Raw genomic sequence first — 12,794 nt, 5'->3', positions numbered from 1 at the left:
AAATCATTGGGTGGTATTTCCAACAGACGGAAATGGCCTGTACCCTGTGAGTATATTCACGTAAAGTAACCGTTTTATTCAATAAATCGGAGAAAATGGAGGATTAAGGCATACTTAATTTGTGAAGAACTCAATCTAAAATCTTTAATCATTAAAGATGAAAAATTAAGTTCTATAAATTAAACATATAACGAATAAGTGCAAAAAGACATCCATGTAACTTAACATAAAATAATGTAACACAATATAATTCTGAAAGCATAAATTGTCAAGGAAACAACACACACATACTAAAAGAAAATTAGATTTTATATCTGGAAGTGATTAAAAAAATAATTAAAAAGAAATGTTCTTGACCATTTTGGTCTAGTGATTAGTTGAACCTAAATAAAACGTACAACTGGTAACATTATATTCGGTAGACATGTTTAGACTCAGAGGCGTCGCGAGGCAGAGGTGTGGGGGTAGCGGACAGCACCAAAATGTTGAAAAAAAATATTATTACATCGTTATAATATAACATGAGATAAAATAAGAATATAATAGATGAATGAGAAATGTTTCAGATTAAATAATTGTTGTTTTAGTTTAGTTCTGAATATATTTTCAGATCTAGATAGTTTTATTTTATTAGGAAGATTGTTCCACAAATTAGAACTAGAGTAGGCGGAGCTATGATTTGGAAAAAAATTGTATATGGGATCGGTAAACTAAGACAACGATTTAATTTTGTGTTATAAGAAAATAGGTCTGATAAGTAAGAGGGGGCTGTTTCGTGGAATATTTTATATTAAAAAATTGCTTAAGTATATATAATCTTTTTATTTAATGGAAGTATATTAGTTGTAATAAAAGAATCAAGGCTACTAGACAAGCCAGTAACCAGTTTTATAGCCCTTTTTGTAATGATAGTAGAGGAAGCTGCTTAGTTATAAAGCTACACAAGCACACTACAGAAGCATAATAATACCTAGATTGAAAAAAAGCTTCATACGAAACCAGCCTGCTCCTATAGTCCACAAAGTTCTTTTTCCTCGCTAGTTGAAAAGTTGTCTTAAATAGGGACATTTTTAGAAGATAAATATGATCATACCATGTGAGGTTGTGATCTATAACCAATCCTAGGCATTTGTAACTGTTAACCTGTTCAATGTTTGTATTGACTATAGTAATGCGTAATGAGGTGGATGGAAGACGAAGGCGTTTCTGGTGAGTAGTTATAATCATTGACTTAGTTTTATCGGGGTGAAGTTTCATTTTGTTAAATTTTGTCCAAGTAGCAAGCTGATTGGCACATGTTTAAAGTTTGTAACTAAGTGAATCAGCAGTCTCGGCAAACACATGTAACGAAGTATCATCAGTGAACATCACGCACTGACCTGCGTCGATGTGTAATGCAAGATCATTAATCAGTGGCGGAACTAGAAAAAAAGGACCACCCCGTAAAAAATTCTTTTGAGCCCTGATATATCAGAGGCGTAGCGACCCTTCCCGGCGCCCGTGGACAAACTTTCGATTTACACCTCCCCCCTCGCTACGCTTCTGCCATATATATATATATATATATATATATATATATATATATATATATATATATATATATATATATATATATATATATATATATATATATATATATATATATATATATATATATATATATATATATATATATATATATATATATATATATATATATATAAATTAAGGTCTGGCGGCAATGAAGTTTCGCCCCTGTTATTAATGTTTAATGAAAAAAGTAACGGACCTAAGATTGAGCCCTGGGGAACCCCAATATTAACATATTTCTGTGCAGAGATGGTATTAAGTGAAACACGCGTTGAGATATGTTAGATAAAAAGGAGTGAAGTAACATAAAAGTAAATTCGTGGAATTTGTAATGAATTCGTTTTACTTTCTCGTATATACGAAGTATAGAGAAAGTCTTCTAATCGTGCAAATTTTTTTTTACAAATCTCGACGTTTTATACCTCACTGATACGGAAAAACATAATTTTGAAATCTTGTCCGTATGTCTGTGTGTGTGTGTCTGTCTGTCTGTTTGTGTGTAAACACGATAACTTAAGTACCGTTACAGCTAGGTTGATGAAATTTCATTTATAAGTATTTTATCAAAATCGTAGATTTTGTTTCAACTTTTGAGCGATTTCCGATAACCGGAAGTGGTACTTTTTCTACTTTGAATTTTTAAAATACTATTTCGGATAGATAAATGAAATTTCACATGTAAATAAAAGATCTAATTTTCTACCTTTTATCAAATTTTTAGTAATATTCGTTGACCGGAAGTACTAATTTACGCTATTTCTGATTTCCCAAAAAACGCAGGTAAATTTATAAAGTACTAATAATATTGCGCACTATTATGCACATTTTGTTTTGGCGTTCGCTTGGTGCGCAATTCTTTTTTCTACTAGATTTTATTCTATTTTTAAAAGTTTAAGTAAACAAAAATCATGTCTATATTCCGAGTTGCCATCCCAGGTAGTGTTATATTAGAATACTCGAGAAAATTTAGGGGAGATCACTCCAAGTTTATTAAGAAGTATAGTGTGCTCAATAGAATCAAAGGCTTTTCTGAAATCGACGAACAGCTTGCCACAAAGTAGGTTTTTGTTAATATTTTTAAGCCAGTTTTCATTCATTTTAATCAGTGTGACAAGAATGAAACTTTCTAAACCCAGACTAATTACTATGGAAAAGCTTATGGTTTCTAGGTAATTTGACATGTATTTGTTTATATGTATTTCTAGTGGCATGGAGAGGGAAGAAAGTATATAAATTGGCCTGTAGTTATTAGCATCTTGGATGTTACCTTTTTGAGTAGTGGTATAACCTTAGCATGCTTAAAATGTTTCGGTTAATATTGCTTGGCAATACAGAGGTTATAGATATAGGATAAAACTTCAGAGATTATCGAAGCTGAAATCTTTAATACTTTATTAAAGATATCATCAAACAAAGTTGTTGTAGACGGTTTAAGAGATCTTAGGCTAACATAAACTTCATGAACAGTGAGAAGCGGATATAGCAGCTCTGTTTTACCACGGTGAGCAGAATTACAAAAAATGTTTAAGCTTCTCACGGATTGTGTAATCACCATCTGTGTTGAGCGCTACAGATGACTTGAAATGATTGATGAAATCATCAACAGATATCTGGCAATGTCCAGCTGTATCGCATATGCGTTTTTTCTGATAATTTGATTTATGGCAGTCCAGATAGATTTGGAATTATGTTTGCCTGACAGTAACTTATTAAAATACTCCTTCGACCTACGCACGAGCAGTTTGAAATAATGTCTTTGTTTACAAAAGAAAGTCCTCAGTAGTTCCATTTCGTCTAAGCCAGTCTCTTTTATTGATTGCAGGTTCGATATTGTTGTTAAACCAAGAAGGTTTGTTTGTAGTCTTAACTCTTTTAGAGATTTTATGTATATATTTGTCATATAGGGTAAAAAGAAAAGCGAAACCATTCAGAAATGGCTAGATCGGGACAATTGTAATTGCATACGTTGCCCAAGGGGGAAGCCAATAAATCCGCAAGAAACAGATTTTCATTAAATTTTCTAAATGAACGATAATTTAAAGTGATGTGTTGCCGCTAAGTTACACTTAATCTTTTTTTACGATAATGTATAACAAACAGGGAAGTGGTCACCAACACCACAAGATGGGACACTGACCTCTTTTAGGTTGCAGTCAGGTGATGCGTATATGTGGTCAATTATTGTACTTGATTTATCATTTACCCTGGTAGCCGTGTGTACAAATTGTTTTAGATTTAGAGAATCAACAATATCTTGCCAGTATCCTTGAGGTTTTAGTAAATTTATATTAAAATCTCCCAATATGATATATTCATTGTTAGTAGATAAAACGGAATCTTACATGGATCAAAAAGGATCATACCATTACATGTTTTCGCAGGGATTTCTATAAAGCAAGCAAATTAACCCTTTGAGCCCGGGCCTCCCTGGCCTAATTTCTCTCATTTCCTGAGCTCCCAGGGCCAAACAAATTTTCACTTATCTGCTTCTAAATTTGCCTATAACTTTTGAACCGTTTGAGATAATCAAGCCAAATTTGGTATCCAGACTCAGGATTAAACATCAATTCAGCAAGATTCCGAAATTCTTTATTGTTTTCACAATGTATGAACAGAACAATGTATATAAAACGAACACATAATTATTGTTTTAATAGAACATAGAAGAAACCAATTTACATTTAGTGATTGTTTTGTTATTGTTGATACCTAGCCACACTAGTTCATCGCCAGAAGTCCACTTTTGTGTGATAACTCAAAACAATTATCACTGCCGGACCCGATGTAAAGAAAAACTTTGCATGTTTTGCACCAGTAAACATTTTTTTTCGTTTCGGCAAGTCTTTGTGCTTGGCACCACGTGCATCAGAACGTACTTGAACAGTTTCATTGTCACTGTCAATTTCAATGTCACTGTGTTCAGTCTCAAATTCAACGTCTCTATCATCACAATATAGACTAGGAATATTATCTTCTTCATCATAATCAATAAGTAGTTGTATTGCCTGAGATGCAGTCATTCTACTTCTTTTGTTGATATTTCGGTCTTTTGCTTCATCTTTTGCACCAACTTTATGTGATGAAGTCGACGGCTGTGGCTCAGCTTTTCGTTTCGGCTGCATTGCTACGAAATGTAAACAGTTTCACTTTTCCTAAAATTTATTTTTAGAATCATAATCCCGCACTAAAATGACATATGCGCACTTTTAGTCAGTCTTCCGCTAATTATATTTAATTAGACGGTATACCGGCCGCTAGGAATATGACGCTAGATCGTCGGGCCGGAAAACCGGCTTTTCGGACATATATGCCTAATGTTGAAGCCGGTTTACCGGCCTGGCGGGCTCAAAGGGTTAAAATTGCCGGATGGTATTTGCTTTTTTCCAGTTCAATCCATATACATTCTATATTGTCCGTTGACAGATCCTTCCTGTACTTAAAACGAATGGAGGAGTGGACATAGACACAAAGGCCAGTTTCTTTGTGTAAGGATGGGTCTGTGCGTATTAGATTAAAATCAGCGACGGATATCTCATCATCATTTATAAAATATTGTAATTGAGTTTCCGAGAAACCAAAGATATGGAAAGGATTGTTGGATTTGTTTAAAATTTTTAGAACTTTACGGTGTTTATTAAATATATGGAAAATATTTAAATGTCCCAATTTTAGCCTACCTTGTGAGGGCCAGGATAAAGAAAATATACAATGCATAAAGATAATAAAATATCAATGAATAAGAGATATTAAAAACAAAAATCAATAGTAACAAACAAATTCAAACAGAATCAATGTAACTATCTTACAATTTCACACTTTGTCACCTGATTAAACAAACACTCGCTGCTCTTCACACTGCCTTACTGTCTTTCTTTCTCTCTCAATATATATATATATATATATATATATATATATATATATATATATATATATATATATATATATATATATATATATATATATATATATATATATATATATATATATATTAACAATTGTATCAATATGTATTATCATTTCTAATGTCATGTAGCAGCAGAAGTGTAGCAAAAGTTTGGTTATTTCTATAGAACAGACATCTGTACAGCTGATTCCTTAAATAAGTTTCAACTTCAGGAGGGAATGTATTCAAGTCGACCCTCTCAACAAAAAAACATTTTTTAGGAGTCGTATTACTCTGGTTCTCTCTAAGCAATTAAAACGTATTAACTTTATAATAAAGTGGGAGCATTATTAAAATAATTTTTACTTTCTCGTATATACGAAGTATAGAGAAAGTCTTCTAATCGTGCAAAAAAAATCGAGATTTTTACAAATCTCGACGTTTTACACCTCACTGATACGGAAAAACATAATTTTGCAATCTTGTCCGTATGTCTGTGTGTCTGTCTGTCTGTCTGTGTGTGTCTGTCTGTCCGTGTGTAACCACGATAACTGGAGTACCGTTACAGCTAGGTTGATGAAATTTCATATATAAGTATTTTATCAAAATCGTAGATCAGTGTCAACTTTTGAGCGATTTCCAATAACAGCAAGTGGTACTTTTTCTACTTTGAATTTTTCAAAAGCCTATACTTGAGGACTATTTCAGGTAGATAAATGAATTCACCACCTTCTGTCAAGTTTTGAGTAATATCCGTTGACCGGAAGTACTAATTTACGCTATTTCCGATTTCTCAAAAAACGCATGTAAATTTATAAAGTACAAATAATATTGCGCACTATTATGCACTTTTCATTTGGCGTTTACTTGGTGTGCAATTCTTTTTTCTACGAGATTTTATTCTATTTTTAAAACTTTAAGCATTTATTATGGAGTTTCCATCCCCTGTTGTTTTATATAAGAATATTCGAGAAAGTTTAGGGGAGATCTCTCCCGGTTTATTTTTTTACGTTCTCCTAGTTATAGCACTTTCTGTGAATATTAACATTGAGTGTCATGCACTTTTCAAGATCTGAGTTTTAGAAATTCAATCAACGAAAAAGAACTAACTTTTCAAAATAGCCCATTAAAACTTAGTTTTTATTGGGTAATTAAAAATCTTTTATTTTGTGATTTACTATTTTGAAAACCTTGTTTGATAGTTACAATTGTATCTGCTCGTACATATACAAAAATTAGAAAAATATATGCAATTAAAAAGAAAATTGTTTACATGATTCATACATAACGTAGCAACAGCGAGTGAAGATAAACAACAAGTGCGAGGTATCATCGTCTTTTCCCGTTCGTTACCAAGACACATGGGGCAGATGAAGTAGAGTTCATCTGTTTCAATTCCCTGTGCATACAAGTTGATAGTGTGGTCTGCACTACAACTGACACTCAGGAACGTCGTTCCAACTAGAGCTCGGGATCCAAACTCGAGACCTTCAGGTTAGCAGTCAAATTCTCTACCATTCGACCACACCGTCCCTCGTGGAATAGATCTTCCATAGCTCTCTTGATTACTTTGATCTGAATTTTTCACGAAAATCAAACGCAAACTTAAAAAGCATAAGCCGGTAAAAAAATAAAAAGGAATCCAATACAAATGTATATTACAAACAACAACACAAGAATCATTTGAAGGAATGATAACAATAGGCATTCAAAAAATACACAAAAGATCGTAATCTCAAAAAGTAATATAAATTATAAGGAATTCATATTATGCATATAAAGAAATCGTAGCATGCCAATATGTAAGTTCAGTAGGAAATTGGTAAATAATATTTGTAAAAAATGGTTAAAACATCCTAATATATAAAAGACCATGTGCGCACTTCTCTCTCTCTCTCTCTCTCTCTCTCTCTCTCCTCTCTCTCTCTCTCTCTCTGTCCGCAAAATATTTTCGCCGGATATCACATCAGAATCTGCAGCGATATATGGAGAACTCTATACGGACTTTGGTTGAAAATAATATGGTAGATGTTTTAATTGTATAACCAACATTTTATTTAAAGAAGAAAAATAAAAATTAAAGGCGTATTCGAATGTAGAAAAACAGTTTTAATTATGCAAGAGGAAAAGCGTTTATAGTTGTGAAAAAGAACGCATAAAACAGTGACGTCACTAATGTTTATACATTTACTAATGACGTCATCTGCCATGTTTAGAATAAAAAGAAATGAACTATTTCATTCAAATTTGATTTAGATCTACGTACGCTATGAAATGTATGCAATACAATTTTTCCGGCCTAAACCTATACAATTTATTTATCTATTTGTATTCTAGATCTAGAGATTCTAGACTAGATCTAAATCTACGCAAAACCTAGACGTAGACGCTAAGATCTAGATTTAGATTCTATCTACTCTAGAATCTATTCCAAAAATAAATTTCTATATTAAACTATTTCATGCCTTAATTATTTTATAGAAATCTTTGTTTGTTTTGCTACGAAACTGGCTAATTTGGGATTTAAAAAAATTAATTTAAAAGAATAGGCATATTCGCGTAAGTTAGGTTTTTTTTATAAATGCGCTTTCATTCAACATGTTTTAAAGGTGCCTAAATAGCTGAGATGATAGTGTACTTGATACCACACAGGTTTGTCATTAATAGCGTTCAGCGTGTAGTAAAGCACATTGCGTTTTGACCAATAACTATTTCATTAATTATTTTCTCAAACAAGTACAACATTTTAAAATATATAGACCTATAATTCACGTGAAACGAGTACCGATGGCTAGTGGAAATATAAAAGAAATGTACGGAGTGACAAAAAAAAGCTATTGTGTAAAATTTAAATATTTATATATTATGATAATTATATACCGTAAGTACATTTATTTTAATCTCAGTTTTCAAACTTCTGAAAACAGATAACTATAATTGACCTTTAAGTTTATAAATTAAGACATATCTAAGCAAACACATATCAAGTTTTCTTGCAGGCTTTTTTCTCCAGAGGAGAGGTACATTTGATATTTTCGGGTGGGAGGGAGAGGGGGCGGACTAAATTATTTAAGGGCAGACACTGGTAAGTGTATATGTTTTGTATATAAACTCAATTTCGTTCGAGAGAGGAGGGAGGGGGGATGTAGACTTTCTTCGTGGGGGAAAAGATGCCTGGAAGAAACACTGAATGTATCATAAAAGTAAAATGTTAATATAATTTTAAACTACTTAGAGGCGTCGCGAGGTGGGGGCGGGGGGCGCGGACCGAACTGGGTGACACAATTTAGGAGGTGATACCAAGACAAAAAGTTGAAAAATTGATAAATCTTAACACAGTTTAATTAAGACTAATCAGAGTTAAAAAGTCTTATTAAGTGCAATTAATAAGTCCGATATGGGGGAGGGGTAGACACCTGGACGTAAACCTGCCAATTATAGAGAAAACAATTTTACATACAGCTGTGTTACATACAGCTATATATATATATATATATATATATATATAAATATATATATATATATATATATATATATATATATATATATATATATATATATATATGTATAATCTGATACTTTTTTGTTGGGAGGGAAGGATGACAACATTAGGTACCGGACCGGGTGACACCCTTGCTTGCGACGCCACTGAAACTACTTATCATTTCTTATAGCATGTAACAGAAGTGTCCAAAAAGTGTGGCTATTTCTGTAGACCAGACACCTGTACAGCTGATTCCTTAAATAAGTTTCTACTTCAGGTGGGTATGTATTCAAGTCGACCCTCTCAACAAAGACAGGAACGATAACCTGACCTCGTACATTGAACTCTCGCATGATGGCCAGGTTCATCTCATACTCTCGGTAGTGATCCAAGAAAAGATCTTCAGACAACAAGACCAACGTTTTTCTTGTGCCAGTTATAGCTCCACTGATGTGTGACACCATGTCCCCACCTGGAAAGTCCACTTCTCCTAAAATGTAAGAGATGTTCTTCTCTCTCAGGAAAGGGAGGATTATATTTCTTACAATCTGTCGGATTCTTGGTTCACCCTGTTAGATGAAAACAAGATGTGTAGTAGGATTCCCTACAACCTATAGACTAGAAAACGATTTTAGTTCTACCTTTTCCATATTCGACCTATATAAAGTTTTATAACTCAAACTTAAAAAGTATTTTTAAAAATAATAACTACATAACCACACAGTATAAAAATATAGAGTTTGGAAACATAACTTCTTAAGTCGTTAGAAGGCTTTCACGATTAAAAATAAAATTGGTATCTCTATATCCTGAATAGTGAAGTTTTGTTCATCCATTTATGTACCACAATCCTTCGAGATGTTTACTAATTTGTTTTATTGTTTAGTACTTTAAGCAGTAGCTAGGATTTTCGGGCCCTTTGTCAATCTGTAAAATGTGTATGTTATACCTCCTAACTATGTATTTATACGGTGTTATTATGCAGTACCCCGTAACGTAAATCACCTTTGATTGTATATCACGTTTATGTAAAAGCTAAGTAACAAATTAACATTTAAGTAAGCTAACACAGTAGCGTCAAAAGGCGGTGACGGCGGTGTCACAATTTAGGCGTGACACCATGACGAAAACTCGTAAAATTTACTGTCAAAACTATGTTTCATCCAGTTAAAATAATAAAATATTAAGGAAAGTGGGTAACACTCCAACGGAAATGTAAAATTCTTGGAGGGGGTGGGGGTGGGGTGACACCGAACCTTGTGACGCCACTAACCAAACACAAATTTCAAAAAGTTACTGACGATTTATTTTGATTTGTTAATTTTTTCTTTCAAGTTTGCAAAGATTAATATTTTCTTGAAGTCCATTTTAGCTGCTTTTGAATATTCGATACTAAGAAAGACTAAGCTACTTACTTAAAGTGCATATCTACAATTTGTTTCTTAACATCACCATAATGGAGAGACTCGGGGCGCGCAACCGTATAGGCTACTATTGTCTAGGCGCTGGAGGACACTCCTTATTTTATTAAGTCATAGATTATAGTAGATCTCCGTATCCCTATAGCTTAGCGCTCATTAAAACCAGCAGCCTATATGTGCCGTAGTTCTCATAAGGGAACCCGGGGCGCCAGTTTGGCCATTGAATAATGCAGTAACCCTGACCCACTGTGCAGGACGCTGGGAAAATCTGGGTGACAAACTGAACCGCCTCACTGTCAGGGCGCTGCCCTCCGAACTAAATAAAGACAACATTAATTGCAGAAAACTTTAACGGAGTCATAGTTTCTTTCTGGCTTCTCATTTAGGGGGGCGGCACTGCTCCTCGCGTGTGGGTTTTTAAAAAGTCTCAATTGTAATTATGGATGGATGGAAGTCGATGGTTTGTAGCGAAGCTTGTAAATTTACGGGTGCCTGATCTCATAAAAGAGTCAATGTTCAAGTATATTTATATTCTAATTCTCTCTACGGCTTTCCCGACAATAAAACAACGCCTATAGTGTTATTAATACCGATGGGCCCTATACGACCCCCCTCCCACACTGAATGCCACTACTTCTACTGTTAGAAAGGTATGGGGGGGGGCTTTTTAGTACTTTTGATATTTTTCTACACTAGAATAGAAACTGGATTTCCATTTTTTTTTTATTTTTTTTTATAAAATAAATATTTAAATTCCAATGTAAAAGTTGTAATTTTCTTCAAAGTGGGAAAAAGGCCCCTATTTGCCTTGAGCCCCTATGCCTTACTTACGCTAGCTTTAAGGTAGCTACGCCACTGACTTTAGGTAGATTGTAATTATACAACTTATTACTTCTAATCTTTAAATATTACGATTGATAAATTAACAATATATATATATACCATTTAACGTAGTTGGATCTTTTTTTTATTAGATCAATTTCTGTTAGACAATACGTTTACCTCGTCATAGGTGATGAAGACATCAACCTGTGGGTTGTAGTTGACCAAACGTCCACCGATGTGTAGCCGCCGTTGACCAATAAAGTAGAGGTACCTCAGCTTCCAGCGGTAATGGAAAAACACGGCCAGAACAAGCAAACACAGGAGATGGGTGAAAAATGTCGTCAACACAAAGCTGAAGTTTTCTTTGATCAGACAGTTTTGAGTCAATCTAGGAAGTTGTGCGACCATCTCCGAGTATTTTAAATACGTATTGTCTTCCTTTTTGAACTTGATTCCGTATTTGTAGACAATCAATTGTGTGTTAGTCACCAAGAAATGTAGACTTTGAACATACGTGCAGATAAATTGAAAGTCGTTGTATGATAAATCTACCAGAAACTCTGGATTATCAAATTTTAATCTCTTTAGTTCTTTCCACATTTCATCCGATAGACCGGGTAAACGGTTAGATGACAAATCTAAATATGTCATGTTCAAATGTCTCAGGGTGGATGCCTCGAAAAACGTCAAACGATTTTTACTTAAATATAATCTTTTAAGATTTTTCGGAAAATAAAATGTGTTTGGTATAAAATTTATTTTACATTCACTTACTCCTAGTTCTTCGAGCTTTGCCAAATCGTTTCTCAGCAAGCTGTCGTCTAAATCACCCCCACATAGTCCTGTACCCCCAGTACCCGAGAGTCCTAGTACACGGAGATTTTTCATGCCTTTAAACATGTCTTTAGAATACGAGTAAAGAGGTGAGTAAGAAATATTTAAATCTTCCAAATTAGATAATCCATTAAACTCGGAATAAAATTGTTTTTTGTGCCGTTGTATCTTGTTCTTTTGTAATCTGTAAAAAAAATATTAAATAATATATACAATGAAGCAGATATTTTGGACGGGTATAAAGATGAATATTAGATGAATGGATAGTTTGCGATAGATTACTTACTTAAGAACATTAGGTTTTTTGAGTGGTCTTTTAAACTGCAATTTTGTGAGCGAGTTTTCTGGTGAATTTCTTAATGCATCAATGAGGTCATTTACAAAAAAATCGCCAGCATTAGTAACCAATGTCTCCAACGTTGGGGGCACACATACATAATCAGGTTCTGAATTGAAATACATATAGTTTCTAGAAATAGTCAAACTTTTTATATCAGTTTCTACAAATAATTCCAAAATTTTGTCTAAAAAAAACCTGGCCCTTGGTACCTGTCTTAATTTCTCTAATGAAAACTCCTGCACGGTTTTAAAGAGTTGGATAGCGTCCAAAATTTGTTGTAAAGTTAGTTGTGTATTATCAAGGTTCAGGCCTGACAACGTTGATCCCATCACAAAAGATGTGTTAGTGAAGCTTGAGAGTTTGCAGCGTGCCAACGAAATAGATATATTTTGCTCTGATTGTATGTTTTCAAAATAATTATCACACAAGTGAGTCAAA

At 33.6% G+C, this 12,794-nt stretch overlaps 1 protein-coding gene across 1 annotated transcript in view; it reads right to left on the bottom strand.

Annotated features, from left to right (window-relative positions):
- Positions 1–12,794, bottom strand: part of LOC131952229 (uncharacterized) — a 42,702-nt gene that overhangs the window by 16,973 nt on the left and 12,935 nt on the right. Inside the window, exons 2-4 of the mRNA XM_059314791.1 lie at positions 12,303–12,462; positions 11,360–12,200; positions 9,268–9,505 (exon numbers count right to left, since the gene is read on the bottom strand). Coding sequence (XP_059170774.1) covers positions 9,268–9,505; positions 11,360–12,200; positions 12,303–12,462 — 1,239 coding nt within the window. The remainder of the gene's footprint in view (positions 1–9,267; positions 9,506–11,359; positions 12,201–12,302; positions 12,463–12,794) is intronic.

Source organism: Physella acuta, unplaced genomic scaffold (assembly GCF_028476545.2).
Source record: "Physella acuta isolate Inbredline_101_S28 unplaced genomic scaffold, ASM2847654v3 ptg000070l, whole genome shotgun sequence".
Classification (NCBI taxonomy): Eukaryota; Metazoa; Mollusca; class Gastropoda; family Physidae; genus Physella; species Physella acuta.
Note: the sequence above shows the minus strand (reverse complement) of the source record. Positions and strands in the feature narration are given on the sequence as shown.